Source organism: Eptatretus burgeri, chromosome 15 (assembly GCF_056783735.1).
Source record: "Eptatretus burgeri isolate ZD-2024b chromosome 15, Ebu_testis_v1, whole genome shotgun sequence".
Classification (NCBI taxonomy): Eukaryota; Metazoa; Chordata; class Myxini; order Myxiniformes; family Myxinidae; genus Eptatretus; species Eptatretus burgeri.
In genome coordinates this window covers 54,513,846-54,526,530 of record NC_140975.1, presented here as the reverse complement: position 1 = coordinate 54,526,530, position 12,685 = coordinate 54,513,846, and the positions used below count along the sequence as shown (strand labels likewise).

The 12,685-nt window shown below is 44.1% G+C and overlaps 1 protein-coding gene across 3 annotated transcripts in view; it reads left to right on the top strand.

The window, feature by feature from the left end:
• Positions 1-12,685, top strand: part of RICTOR (RPTOR independent companion of MTOR complex 2) — a 112,365-nt gene that overhangs the window by 47,157 nt on the left and 52,523 nt on the right. For all 3 annotated transcript variants that reach the window (XM_085856026.1, XM_085856024.1, XM_085856023.1), the window contains exons 22-24: positions 4,655-4,781; positions 6,046-6,210; positions 12,599-12,675. In XM_085856026.1, the coding sequence (XP_085712152.1) occupies positions 4,655-4,781; positions 6,046-6,210; positions 12,599-12,675 (369 nt within the window). The remainder of the gene's footprint in view (positions 1-4,654; positions 4,782-6,045; positions 6,211-12,598; positions 12,676-12,685) is intronic.

Genomic DNA, 12,685 nt, shown 5'->3' with positions numbered 1-12,685 from the left:
TCGCTGCGTCCACTTTCCGCCAGTACTCCAGGGGCCTCCGCCTGGCCATCCCCCAGGCAGATGCCTGGCCCATCCCCATCTCCTTGAGATGCCGATCAACCTGCTGCAACCACGAGGAATGTGGTCGGCCCATTGGCCTCCTCCACTCACGAGACTCCCTCGCTGAGAGAATCTGGTGGGCAGGATCAGCGTCAGGAAAAGGAGCCACATGTCCATACAGCTGCAGCTGACGCTCATGGACTATGCAAGTAACAAATCTCATTTAAGTCTCTCTCAGCAACCGCTCGTTGGACACAAAGTCCGATCAGTGACAGCCAAGGATTCTCCGATGAGACCTGGTACCAAAGGAATGAAGTCTATCTCAGATCCCTGGTCAGAGTCCAAGTCACATCCATAGAGCAAGACTGGAGGCACCGAAGACCTGAAGACTTGGACATTCGTCCTCCTGCACAGGTACCGGCTGCACCACACCCCATGATCCAGTGAATCCATGACTCTCCAGGCCTGACCCAGACGTCGATTGACCTCTGACTCACAGCCAGCAGAGACATCAATATCACTGCCAAGGTAAGTGAATCTCTCCATGACCTAAACATCCTCACCACAAACAGGCACAGACAGGACAGCAGCATCCAAGATGTCTGGATCATAGTTTTGACCCAGGAAAACCATAATCCCAGCGGCTCCAACTCCTCATTCAGCACCCTGAGGGCCCCCAAAAGGATATCCAAAGTCTCCGTAAAGATGACTGCATCATCTGTGAAATCAAGGTCAGAGATCTTCACATTCCCAAATGATGCACCACAGAGCTTGAACTCTCTGACATCCTCCCCAGAATCCAGTCCATACAAGTGCTGAAAAGTGTGGGGGCCAGTACACACCCCTGACGAACTCCACTAACAACTGGAAATAAGTCAGAGATGGTACCACCGCATCTCACAGCACTCTCAGTACCAGAGTAGAGTTCAGACATCAGATCGATCAGTTTTGGTGGCACCCCACGAAGACCAAGAATCCTCCAGAGGGCATCCCGATTCATTGAATCAAACGCTTTAAAGGGATAAACATCGTCTGAAAGCAGCCCCTGCCGGAACTCTCATCTGCATTCGGTGAGAACCCAAAGAGCAAGGATACGGTCAATCGTAGACCTCTTTGGTGTAAAGCGTGACTGCTCTGGACGCTGGTACTCAAGTAGATGGTGGCGAACCCTATCAAGAATTATCCAAGCAAAGACCTTGCCTGGCACTGAGAGCAGCGTCACCCCTCGGTAGTTGTTGCAGTCTTGGCGATCACCCTTCCCTTTCCAGGGAGGGACAACAAGGCCCCTCTTCCAGTCAGTTGGGACGATGCCTGTGTTCCAGGCAGAGCACAGAACTGCATGCAACGACACGAGTGCAGCATTTCCACCAGCCTTGAGAAGTTCTGCATAGATGCCACAGATCCGTGGAGCTTTACTCCATTTCAACCGGTTTACCGCAGCCTGTGTTTCCATAAACGAAGGTGGACCACAGTTGATTGGAGGGTCAGCAACAGTGATTGTAACACCCTTGATGTCCAACTCGACAGCCGGTGGATCAGCCTTGTACAACCGCTCAAAGTAACCGGCCCAGCGGGCCTTCACTTCGGACTCCTCTGTCTTGACCCTACCACCCTCTGCTCTAACTGCAGTACACTGAGGGATGTGCTTGGATGATCACAATGCGCGAATTCCCCTGTAAGCAGGAGGAGAATCACTTCATTTCAGGTGATGATCTACCTCCTCACAGATTCCTCGCACATATGCCTCCTTGCCCACCCTTTGCGCACATACTGTTTTACAGCTCAGCTCTGCCATTCAGCCTGGACCTGCGACTGGTCAATGGTATCCAGTGTCCCTTGAGAAACAAAATTATTCTTTACCCTCAGTGAGTTCCAAGACAACCACCGGCTGGCAACATCAAGGATGGTGGTCTTGAAGGCACTCCACAACTCTTCAAGTTCTCCCAAAGCACCCAGACCCCCCAAATCTCCACTCAGCTTGTTCGCAAACTCCTCAGCTACCCTCTCATCCTTGAGCTTGCCAACCTCCTGCCTAGGCTGGGATGGTGCCATTCTCCTGGATTTAAGGTGCAACTTAAGAGTTGCTGCAACAAGCCGGTAGTCAGTCTTGAGGAACTGAGCACTCCGGTAGACCCTGCAGTTCTGAATCATCCTCCAGCAACCATAAACGAGAAAATGGTCAGAACCGGCCACCCTAAGTCCATGACTTCTTGCAAAGCCAAGGAACTTATTGCTATTCAGGTTCACAGTTCCAGACCCATGGGGACCAACACACGTCTCATAACCATCCCTATCAGTTGCAGTTGATGCATTGAAATCCCCCAAAACTCGAAGTGTATCTCGCCTGGGGCACTGATCAACCACAGACTCGAGCGTAGCACAGAATGCGTCCTTCACAGTGAGATGACTCGCTTCAGTCGGAGCATAAACAGGGACCAGGGAAATGACACCAAAGGAGTGACGAATTCTTAATCTCATAATACGCTTGTTGACCGGTGTTACTTCAGTTATCATTGGAGTCAGCTTCTTGGACACAGCCACAGCAACTTCTTGGGCATGGTAACCATCAGAGCGACCAGAGCAATAGTAGATGTAACCACCCGCCATGATCTCGCCGCAATCCGGTCTCCGAACCTCAGAGAGTGCTACAATACCGATGCCCAAACGCTTGAGCTCAGATGATAACAGAGACAGGTGATCATCCTCTCTTTGGGATAGGACATTCCAAGCACCCACCCAAAGGGAACGCCTCAGGTTAACCCAAGGAGACCGCCGTCTGGTGGACGACACCTCAACTCCACTCCGACACACTCTCCCGCAATCTGACCCGGGAATGTTACCCCGTGGTTTCCCTCCTATTATCAAAAATTGGGGGTCACAAAGGTTTTGCCCCAATCCCGTCATCCGGTGAGCTGCCCTGCGAAGGGAAGCTGCACAGGAGGTACTCCCATGGAGCAAATAGAGGGAGATGGACAAAATAGAGGGAGATGGACAAAATAGAGGGAATGGAGCATGGAAAGGGCAGAGGGTGCCAAACCAGAAAGGAGGTGGTCGAAGACAGAGAGACCACCGACCTGTCTGTGATCTGAAAGTGATAGGCCCAGAAAATCAGCTTCATCACAGGAGATTCCAATGATTTTGAAGGCCTTGGTTTCCATGATGTCAAGCTGAACAAAATGTGTGGCAAATTTCAGAGCCAGCCCAGAAGGGAGAACAGTGCTCCATAAAGCTACAGATGAAGGATGAAGGTCGGAGGTTGCCCAATTGGTGACTGGTTTGCTGAGATGATTTACTGGTGTGTTTTATTGATGTTTTGTTGTTTTGTGATGTTATCCTTTAACTCAATGAGTGTGTTTGGTTTTTCTTTTCCCCCTCAAATATGTGTTGAGTGTCGTTATAGTCTCATACAGGCAAATTGGGCCTATGTACTTCTATTTTTCTTTCTGAAATTTGTTGTTCAGCATCTTGATTATGGTCACAGTGTCTGTCATAGCAGTTGCATACATACTGTATGTCGCCTTTGGACTAAAACAAACCATTGGATTTGGGTTCAATGCACATTAACTTTCACTTATGAACCCTGCATATACGTGTGTGGCAAAGTAGAAATCTCACCATCAGTTATGTCTTGAAGAAAAATATTTTGGAACATGTAGTTTCATGATCATTCATTTATTTTTTTTACCAGCCATTAAAACTGTTGCATTGTATTCATACTTCCCATGTTTACTATCAAATGTACCTCTAGGCTGATAGGAATGAAGTAGGAGTAGATTTGGATGAGAAATATTTTAACATGTACTTCATGGTGTTCGCCCACTCTTAAAATAGTGCACCATACACCTCTTTTGTGATCTTAAAACATTATTTTTTCTGTGGTTTTGTGCCTTGCCGGACTGAGGAGGTTTTCATCTTTTGATATAGCTCCATTGGCACCTTTCATCCATTTGACATTGTTACTTACGAAATCTAAAGATTTCTAAGTATATTGATGACATCCATCCTCTGTTTGTGTGTTTGTTTGTTTGTGTGTGTGTTTGTGTGTTTGTTTGTAGGCACGATAACTCGAGAACGGAAAAAGCTACCAATGTCAAATTACACCAGGTTATTCAGGAGGTGATGGCTAGTGCTGATTAGATTTTGGTCAAAATCGGTCAAAGGTCAAGGTCACAGTGAGGTCAAACATTCGATTTTTGATGGTTTTGTACAGAATCATCGTAGAAACTTCTGGTTTGCGTCGCTACCTTCTCTAGAGACAGCTTTTATTAGACAAGGTCAGAGGTCAAGTTGACGATTTCATAAGTAACAGTCTATGACTGCTTGTTTATTTTTTTTTTTCCTTCTCATGGACTGTTTAAGCAGCTGCATATTGTGCCCTTGTGACTATTAGTGACAGTTCAAACCTTCATTATGAACACTCTCCAGGAGATCGTGATGCCGACCTTCCTCCCCCTACCCCATAGGACACCCCTCTGTGGCTCTTGAATATGCGCGGTAAGTTTGGTTATCAGCTAAAACTGGCAGAGGAGTTCGTAAGCAAATAGGCTATTACCACTTTCTAGTATGAGATAATTATATCATGCGTTGGTGAACGGTTTTATTTTTGTTTGTGCAGGATGTTGTCGTTGGTAAGGCAGCAGGATACTGAACCACTGAACCAGCTGTTGGTCTCTGCCCTCGACTATGGGCGGGATGGCTTGGCCAGGGTCATGCTGTGCAAGGCACTCACGGGTAGTGGAGAGGTATCTGAACTATTCCTCCAACCTTTTCCTCTTTTTCTTCTAATCAATGGACAGATATTCTGTTAAATAATGACATCATTCCAGCACACAAAATACCATCATTAAGGACAACCCTTTCCATTAGTGAGAATAACTCAAACATGAGTCTGATTTGCATTACTGTCAATATCAATACACAGTATTAATAGTCAGGGAAAAGTCTCCTTGCTAGCTTTCAGAGTATTGTTTTGAAGAGGGTGGAGTTAACAGAGTTAAATAAGGAATGCCAATTGGCTATCATGGGGCAGGCACCTACACCATGACTGCAATTTCAACCATCCCAGCCATCCTTGAAAGAAAAAACATGGAAATGTCATCAATAAATGGAATAGTACAAATCCTGGTCATCCCTGAGCAGAGTCATTAAAAAATAAATCATCTCAAAAGAGTAGAATTCCTTGTTAAATATTGTAGCTTGAACAATTGTTACAGTTTTGTTACATGTATGACTTGAAAAAGGTGTTCAAGAAGTCATTGGGATATCAAACAAGCACGAACCCAGTTTCTTTCAATGTGTTTTTCATTGAAATCATCTTTTTGCTCAATTTGTTACAGGCCTAGATCTGGGCTGGCAGGATGGCCTCGAGGTATGCACACTCGCCTCTGAGCCATCCAGCCTGGATTTTAATCTCTGCCCAGCTACAAACTGTCATCCTGGTATCTCACAGGTAGGGTGAGGCATCAATATGTGTGCCGTCCCTCAGATGGACATTACATTGTTCGTCCAATCTGCCAGCATTCATCGGTGGACGTTGAAAGATCCCACAGTGTCCTCTGTGAAGAGGAGGCGAGCTATCGCCGGCATCCCGGCCAAATTTAAAATTCCTGCTCTAATCTACAGCAGTCGTTGCATCAGTGGCAGAGCTGCGTCTCCAGCCAATGATGTGACTCGCAGCCTTGTGCTTCATATCAAAGAAGAAGGCCGAGATCTCTTGTTTATTATGCAGGATTTTGTAGGATGTGTTGCAACTTTGGTTATGAACTCGATTACCATCTCCATGAGAACTAGAGAACACAGTATCCTATCCAAAACTGGCATCAGATGAGGTTCCAGGCTGTGATTAAGATACAGGGAGACCCTACGAGATATTAGATGGCCACACACTAACTCTTGTCACACAATGCAAATACATGTGATGAAGTTTGTCCCATGAGTTTTGGTAGGACAATGTATTCCATTAAGAAATGCCTCTTCTCATTCGTCTTGCCGGCACTTTTCTTGCAGGGCCTCCGCCTGTTCTCAACACGCTTGCTGTGTGTGCTGGTGCGTGTTGGAGCTCCCTTTGTTGGCTCATGGGGCCTGGACCTGATGCTCACTCAGTTACATGATCCATGTCCTACCGTGGCGTGTGCTGCACTCTCTGCACTCGAGGAGGCCTGCGATTCTCGTGTATTTGGATCCCCTTCTCCAATATCATAATGCTGATGTCATAATAACATCTATGTTGTAATAACAAATATCTTCACAAAGCCATTCAAACAGAAGATGTTTTTAATTTCCCAAAGCAGAAAAATATTCATATTCAACAACAACAAATCGAAAATTGCTGATAATAATAGATAGATTCATGAGTTGAACCTTTAATCAAATATAACTGTGGAAAGTATAATAAACATTTAGAGCATCATACAAAACAGACAAGTTGAGAAATGGTGATCAAGTTCATTCGTTTTTTGGTTAAAATCGCACTTTTATTTATAACTAGGAAATACCACCCATCGCTTCACTGATGGAAATACTAAGACAGGGGGATGGGGGGGGAGAGAGAAAGCATGAGAGAGGGAGGACAGAAAGGGAAGGGGAGAGAGAGGAGGGGTTGGGGAGAAAAATGAGAGGATTTAGCAAAGGGTGTTATGTCATGCTTTATGACCACACACACACACACACAAAAAGAGTGCTGTATATGTGTGTGTATGTATATACACCAATGTACACACATATACAGTGTAGTATCAGGTAACGTCCCCTGAATGAATGCTTGTGAGTGGACCGTTGTGACTGAGACACCGCAGCCTGGTCCAAGTCCCGTTGCGGTTCGGTACAAAGTTCCGCATGGAAGGCACAGATAAAGTACACCAACATGACAACCACGATGGTTTACCTTTTAAATAGAGCTCTTTAAAAGTGGAATTCAAGTGGAAAATTAGCAAAATTAAATTCAAAAATATATCAAACCACAGAGCACACAAAATATTAGTCTTTGCCTTGCTAGCCAAAACCAACATGGCGAAGTTCTGAAAACGAGGTTTGATTTTACGTTGGAAGGTTTTTTTTAATAACTGTATTAATATAATGAAAGCAGATCGCACTAAACGGTGAAACAATCCGATCTCATGTTAAAAAAAAAAAACAAAAAAAACTGCATACATATTTTGTCATTCATTTTGCTGAAAAAGGACTGCTGTCGACTGTATTGCCATGGCTTGCAAAAGCAGCTTGTAGAGCGCTCGCCATCTTAATGTAGGCTTAAGCACGCCATCAAAATGGTTGATAAGGAATGGCTGGTTTGGCAAGCAATAGCAAGATCATTGGTAATGAGACACACCCCAGCACTTTTATCGAGGCAAAAACAAAAACTGGCATAAGATATTGAGAAGGAGGGAGCCTTCCTTAAATTTACTACCCTTAGTTGTAAGAATCATTCATGTCTTTAAATTTTCATATTTTACTCTAGATTTTGACACTTAATTAGTCCACATGCAACAATCCTCAAATCCGAAGCAGATTTTGATTATATACTTTAATTAGTCCAGGAGAGTACATTGTGGTTCCAAGGCTAGGCGTTTTTGAGCAGACCGAAACAAGACTGCAACTTAAAACCGCGGGCTGACCAAGGGTAAGCCTATTTTTGTTTTTTTTTCATGACGAGCACTTTGTTAATAATCTTCAAAAGGGATCTTTAAATTTACCCAAATACCCAGTTTTCATTTGTGCATTCTCTTGGAGTTCCCTTAATGTGCATGCAATGTTTTGGGTTGCTAGATTTAATGGTTTTGGAGTTATGGAGGGGACACACTGACACATACACAATGGAGGTGGATGTGGATACTTTGAAGGAGGTGGATATTTTGAGACCTGCTAGGTCTCCGTTTCATCTCCTGAGACTCATACACATCTTGAGATACCAACTGACACACACACACACACACACACACACACACACACACACACACACACACACACACACACACACACACACACACACACACACACACACACACACACTTATTTAGATACAAGGGACTATGGCACAGAAGGATGCCAATGGGCTCATCAGGCCTGTGCAACACCAACACTCGATACCATCACCCATCCACAAAAGCTACCTCCAAGCCTTGCCAATATCCCAGTACCCCTCCATCTCCATTGCTTCCAGGTACCTATCTAATTCCAATGTAAATCTATCTACTCTTTCTGTTCCCACTACCTTTCTAAGGAGACCATTCCATTCATTTACTACTCTGACTGAAAGACCCATACCTTATTACTGTCCTAACACTCCTCTTCTTTAATTTCAGGCTATGACTCATAGTCCTACCAATGTCTATTCTGCTGAGAAAAAAATATTGTGCACTTAATTTGTCTACACGCTTCATTATCTTAAACGTCTCAATCACATCCCCTCATAATCACCTCCTTTCTCATGTATAAAGTCCTGTCTCCTTCAGCTGCTCCTCATAGGTAGCCCAATAATTGATCTAATAGCCCTACGCTGAACCCTCTCAATGGCAGCTATGTCCTTTCTCAGATGTGGTGATAAAAACTTCACACAATGTTCTAAATGAGGCCTCGCCAAATTCCTGTACAGTACCTCTTTTGATTTATCATTTATCCCTCTACGGATACAACCTAAAACCCTATTGGCTTGACCAAGAGCTGTTTTATCTCCCTTAAAAACCACATTACCTAAAACTATAGCTGTTTTCCCCCTAAAAACCTAAAACCCTTCCTCAGTTGTGTTGACCAAAACTTTCTGGGGAAAAACTAACATCCGACTCCTCGTGAGAAAGCGTATTTGCTTCCGAATCTTTGTCCCCAACTACCCTCCCCCCCACGCACTCTCAAAACCCACCCTTCCCAGTCATACCCAACTGCTCCTGGACTTTCTCTTTTTCACCTGAGAAGGTGGACAAGTTTCTGTCAGCCCTCGACTCTGACTCTGTTACTGGACCCGCAAGGCATCAGCTCACCTGTCCTAAAAACCTGCTCTACTGCTCTTGCACATCCTCTCTCTGCCCTTTAAACCCTATCATTTGCCCAAGATCATCTTCCATCTACATGGAAATCACCCAACATCACTGCATTACATAAAAAGGTGCAAAAACAGATGCCCTCAACTCCAGACCGATCAGCTTACTTCCAGTCATCAGCAAAGTCATGGAATCCATCATCGCAGTTGATATGAAATCCTTCCTTTTCTCAAACAGCCTCATCTCAGATCACCAATTTGGATTCAGACCAGGTCACTTGACCTTGAACTGCTGTTTCTATTCACCCAACAATGGATGGAAGCCAGCCCTCAATGTCAGACATGAGATCAGGGCTGTTTCTCTGGACATATCTCTTGCTTTTGATAGAGTCTGGCATTCTGCCTTACTTTCCAAACTCTCTGCTTATGGCATCCAAGGCCAACTCTCCACACATGGCTTACTGACTTCCTCTACTCTTGTAGCAAACATGTGGCTCTCAAGGGAATTCTTTCATCTCCTCTCCCTGTCAAGGCTGGGAGAGGAGATGGCAGTGTTCTAGCCCAGTCCTATTCCTGATCTTCATAAATCATCTCTCTGATTCTGTAAATCCCCTTGATCTATTTACTCATGACTTTACCATCTGCCTCATACTTGAGACAAATAGGCAGCAGCCTTTTCCCTCTCTTCAGACCTTGACAAAATCACAAACTGATCAAACACTTGGAATATCTTTCAATCCAGTCATAATATATATATATATATATATATATATATATATATATATATATATATATATATATATATATATATATATATATATATATATATATATATATATATATATATATATATATATCTCCCCCCCCAAAGGATGTATGGCAAACCCTTCGCTTTTTTTAACAATCCTCTTTAGGAAGTTCAACCACTCATTTCTGGGTCTCATCATCAGCCATGGTCTTTCTTGGGCAAACCACATTTCAAAGTTCACCTCCAAAGCCAGTCACCATCTGGGAATCCTTCACCGTACTAAGTATTTGGCACACCTGAAATCCGATCCACCTACAAGGCCTTCATCTGCAGCTTGATAGAGTATACTGCTCTCCCCTCTGCACTGATTCCCTGGTTCACATCTTGCTCAGCTTGATGCCGTGCAAGCCAATGTCTTCAAGATTGTTGGAATCTCCTGCGCTGAGGCTGAGTACACGGGCCTATCACTTTCCCATCACAGACAGGTCAGTGGTCTCTCTGTCTTCTACTTCCTCCTCTCTGGTCTTGCACCCTCTGCTGTTTTTGTGCTTTGTCCCCCCCCCCCCAGGTTTCTGCTGGGTGCCCACAATCCACTCTAAACCCCCTTTTGATGAAACAACCTAAATCTAGGATCACAGCTTACCTCCACTCATTTGTTCCTCTTTTTTCCACATGTGGAACCAACTTACTCATTTTCTTCAATCTCTTTCTACCCTCCAGGTCTTCAAGACAGTTGTTCACCCCCATCTCAGATCATCCCCCATCCAAAGCCATCATCTTTTCTAGCCTTGCTAACTTCCACACCTTCCATACCCTAAGCCCCTCTCCTTCTAAAGTTCCAGTTTATCCCTCCTGTAAGCTTCCTTCTGTATCCATCTTGTTCTTCCCCCCCCCTGCCATTTTCCCCCACACCTATTGTTTGTCCAAGTCTCCCTCTATCTTGGTCTTCAACTATGCTATTGGTGTTCCCTCCCCCCCTCTCTCCACTGTTCTTTTTGTCCTGTTACATCCTCATACGTTTCGTGTACTCGCTCTTCCAAGAGCCTTGACTACATATACAAAAAAAACACCCATTAACTGATTTCTACTGTCCTGTCTGCTTCCACCTTTATCAATAATCACCCCCAGATCCTTCTCCTGTGTGACAAGCTCCAAGACTGCCCCCTTGCATCATGTAATACTTATTTTCATTATACTTACCAATCCCCAGCATCTTACATTTCTTTATGTTAAATTGCATCTGCCAATATTTTACCAAATTTATAAAAGTATCGAGACTTTCGTGTATTTTATCACCAACCCCTCTCTACTATCTCCCTTACCTCTAAGCTTTGTGTCACTTGCAAATTTAAGGAGTGTACTCTTCTCTGCACTGCCCAAATCATTGATGTAAATTATGAATAATAATGGTTCTTGTACTGACCCCCGCAGTTCTCCACCCTCTCGCCAGACATCCTCCCAGTCACAGCCACTCTTTGCTTCCAATCACTAATCCAGTTAGCTACCCGACCAGCCACTCCACAAACCCTCCCTCACCTTAGCTAACAATCTCCTATGTGGTACCTTATCAAAAGTCTTCTGAAAGCATTGATAAATTACATACACTGTACTTTCCTCATCCCCAAAGTCAAGAGGTCATCGATATATTGAGAGGCCTGAGAGCTGATCTGCATATTTTGTATGCAAAATGGGACAGGAAGTTGGAGGGGGGGATGGGAGAGTGTTACAGTTAACAAAACTTCAGTGAAATACTGAAACTAGCAAGTAAGATGGTTGAGTTAGGAAAGGTTAAGGTTATCAGAGGTAAAAGAGATTATTGGACAGAATTGTTGGCTGCTCTTAGAGCACCCTTATTCTGGACATTTCCATCTGTCTGTCTGTCCGCGAAACTTTGGTCAAGCCTTGGGGCTAAACCACTCAACCGATTCCAATGAAATTTGGTAGGTAGGACCAATATTTCTGGGAATGCTGTGCTTTCGAATATGGGACCCCGGGCCCTTGCAACGGCCCTTTAAAGTGGTCAAAAAATCTAAAAAATAAATCGAAAAATCGAAGTTTAGAGTTCTGTGCGCAATCTATCCATCTCCCTTCATGCCAATATGGGGCCCTAACAAAAAATATTTGTAGGAGGAGATAGGTTTTGGGCGAGTACATGTCGAACATTTCAGAAACGGTTAATTGCGAATATCTCTAAGAGAAAGAGTCTGTACTGATTTTGATGAAACTTGGGTGAAATGTGTACAATGTGGCTAGCATGTACACAAAAATGAATGGTTGCTCTGCACACCTCCGTTGCTAAGCAACAGCTAAAATACTTTATCGTACATCGTACACTTATTATGGACTGTACAAAAAAATCAATACCTCCGAAACTGGACCTCCGAGGGACCTGGTTTTTTTGTGCCCAAGGAGAATGTCTTACAGCATCATATAAAAAAAATAAAATCTTTAGCGAATAGATAAATGGAATTACCAGGGCTGCCATTTGTTAGAGTCTCTTTGGAAACATGCCTGAAATTTCACAAGGCGGGTTTCTGGGCGCAAACTAAGAGGGCTGTGATAATCATATTTATTGTGCTAAATTGATTGATAGCATGTACATGAATATCGGCTAGTCGCGTCGGCCAGCTTTCCATCTAGAGCGAGCAGCCATGTCGCCTACCAGCTTGTTTGAATAATTCCTCCATTTTTTCACATATAATAGCTATATGGACATATAATACGTGTATAGAAAGTCACTCCCAATGTGGAAGCATATTTGCCGATCTGGTGAAATGGTGTAATTAAGTAGAAAGAAAGTACCACTCCCTTCAAGTTTAACCTCACTGTTTCTGCACCAGGAAAATCTTCATGCCTTGGTACAGATGAGACCAGCACTTTGCCACCTTGGAGAACGTGGAGTTCGCCTGCTCCTCCGGTGATTTTCT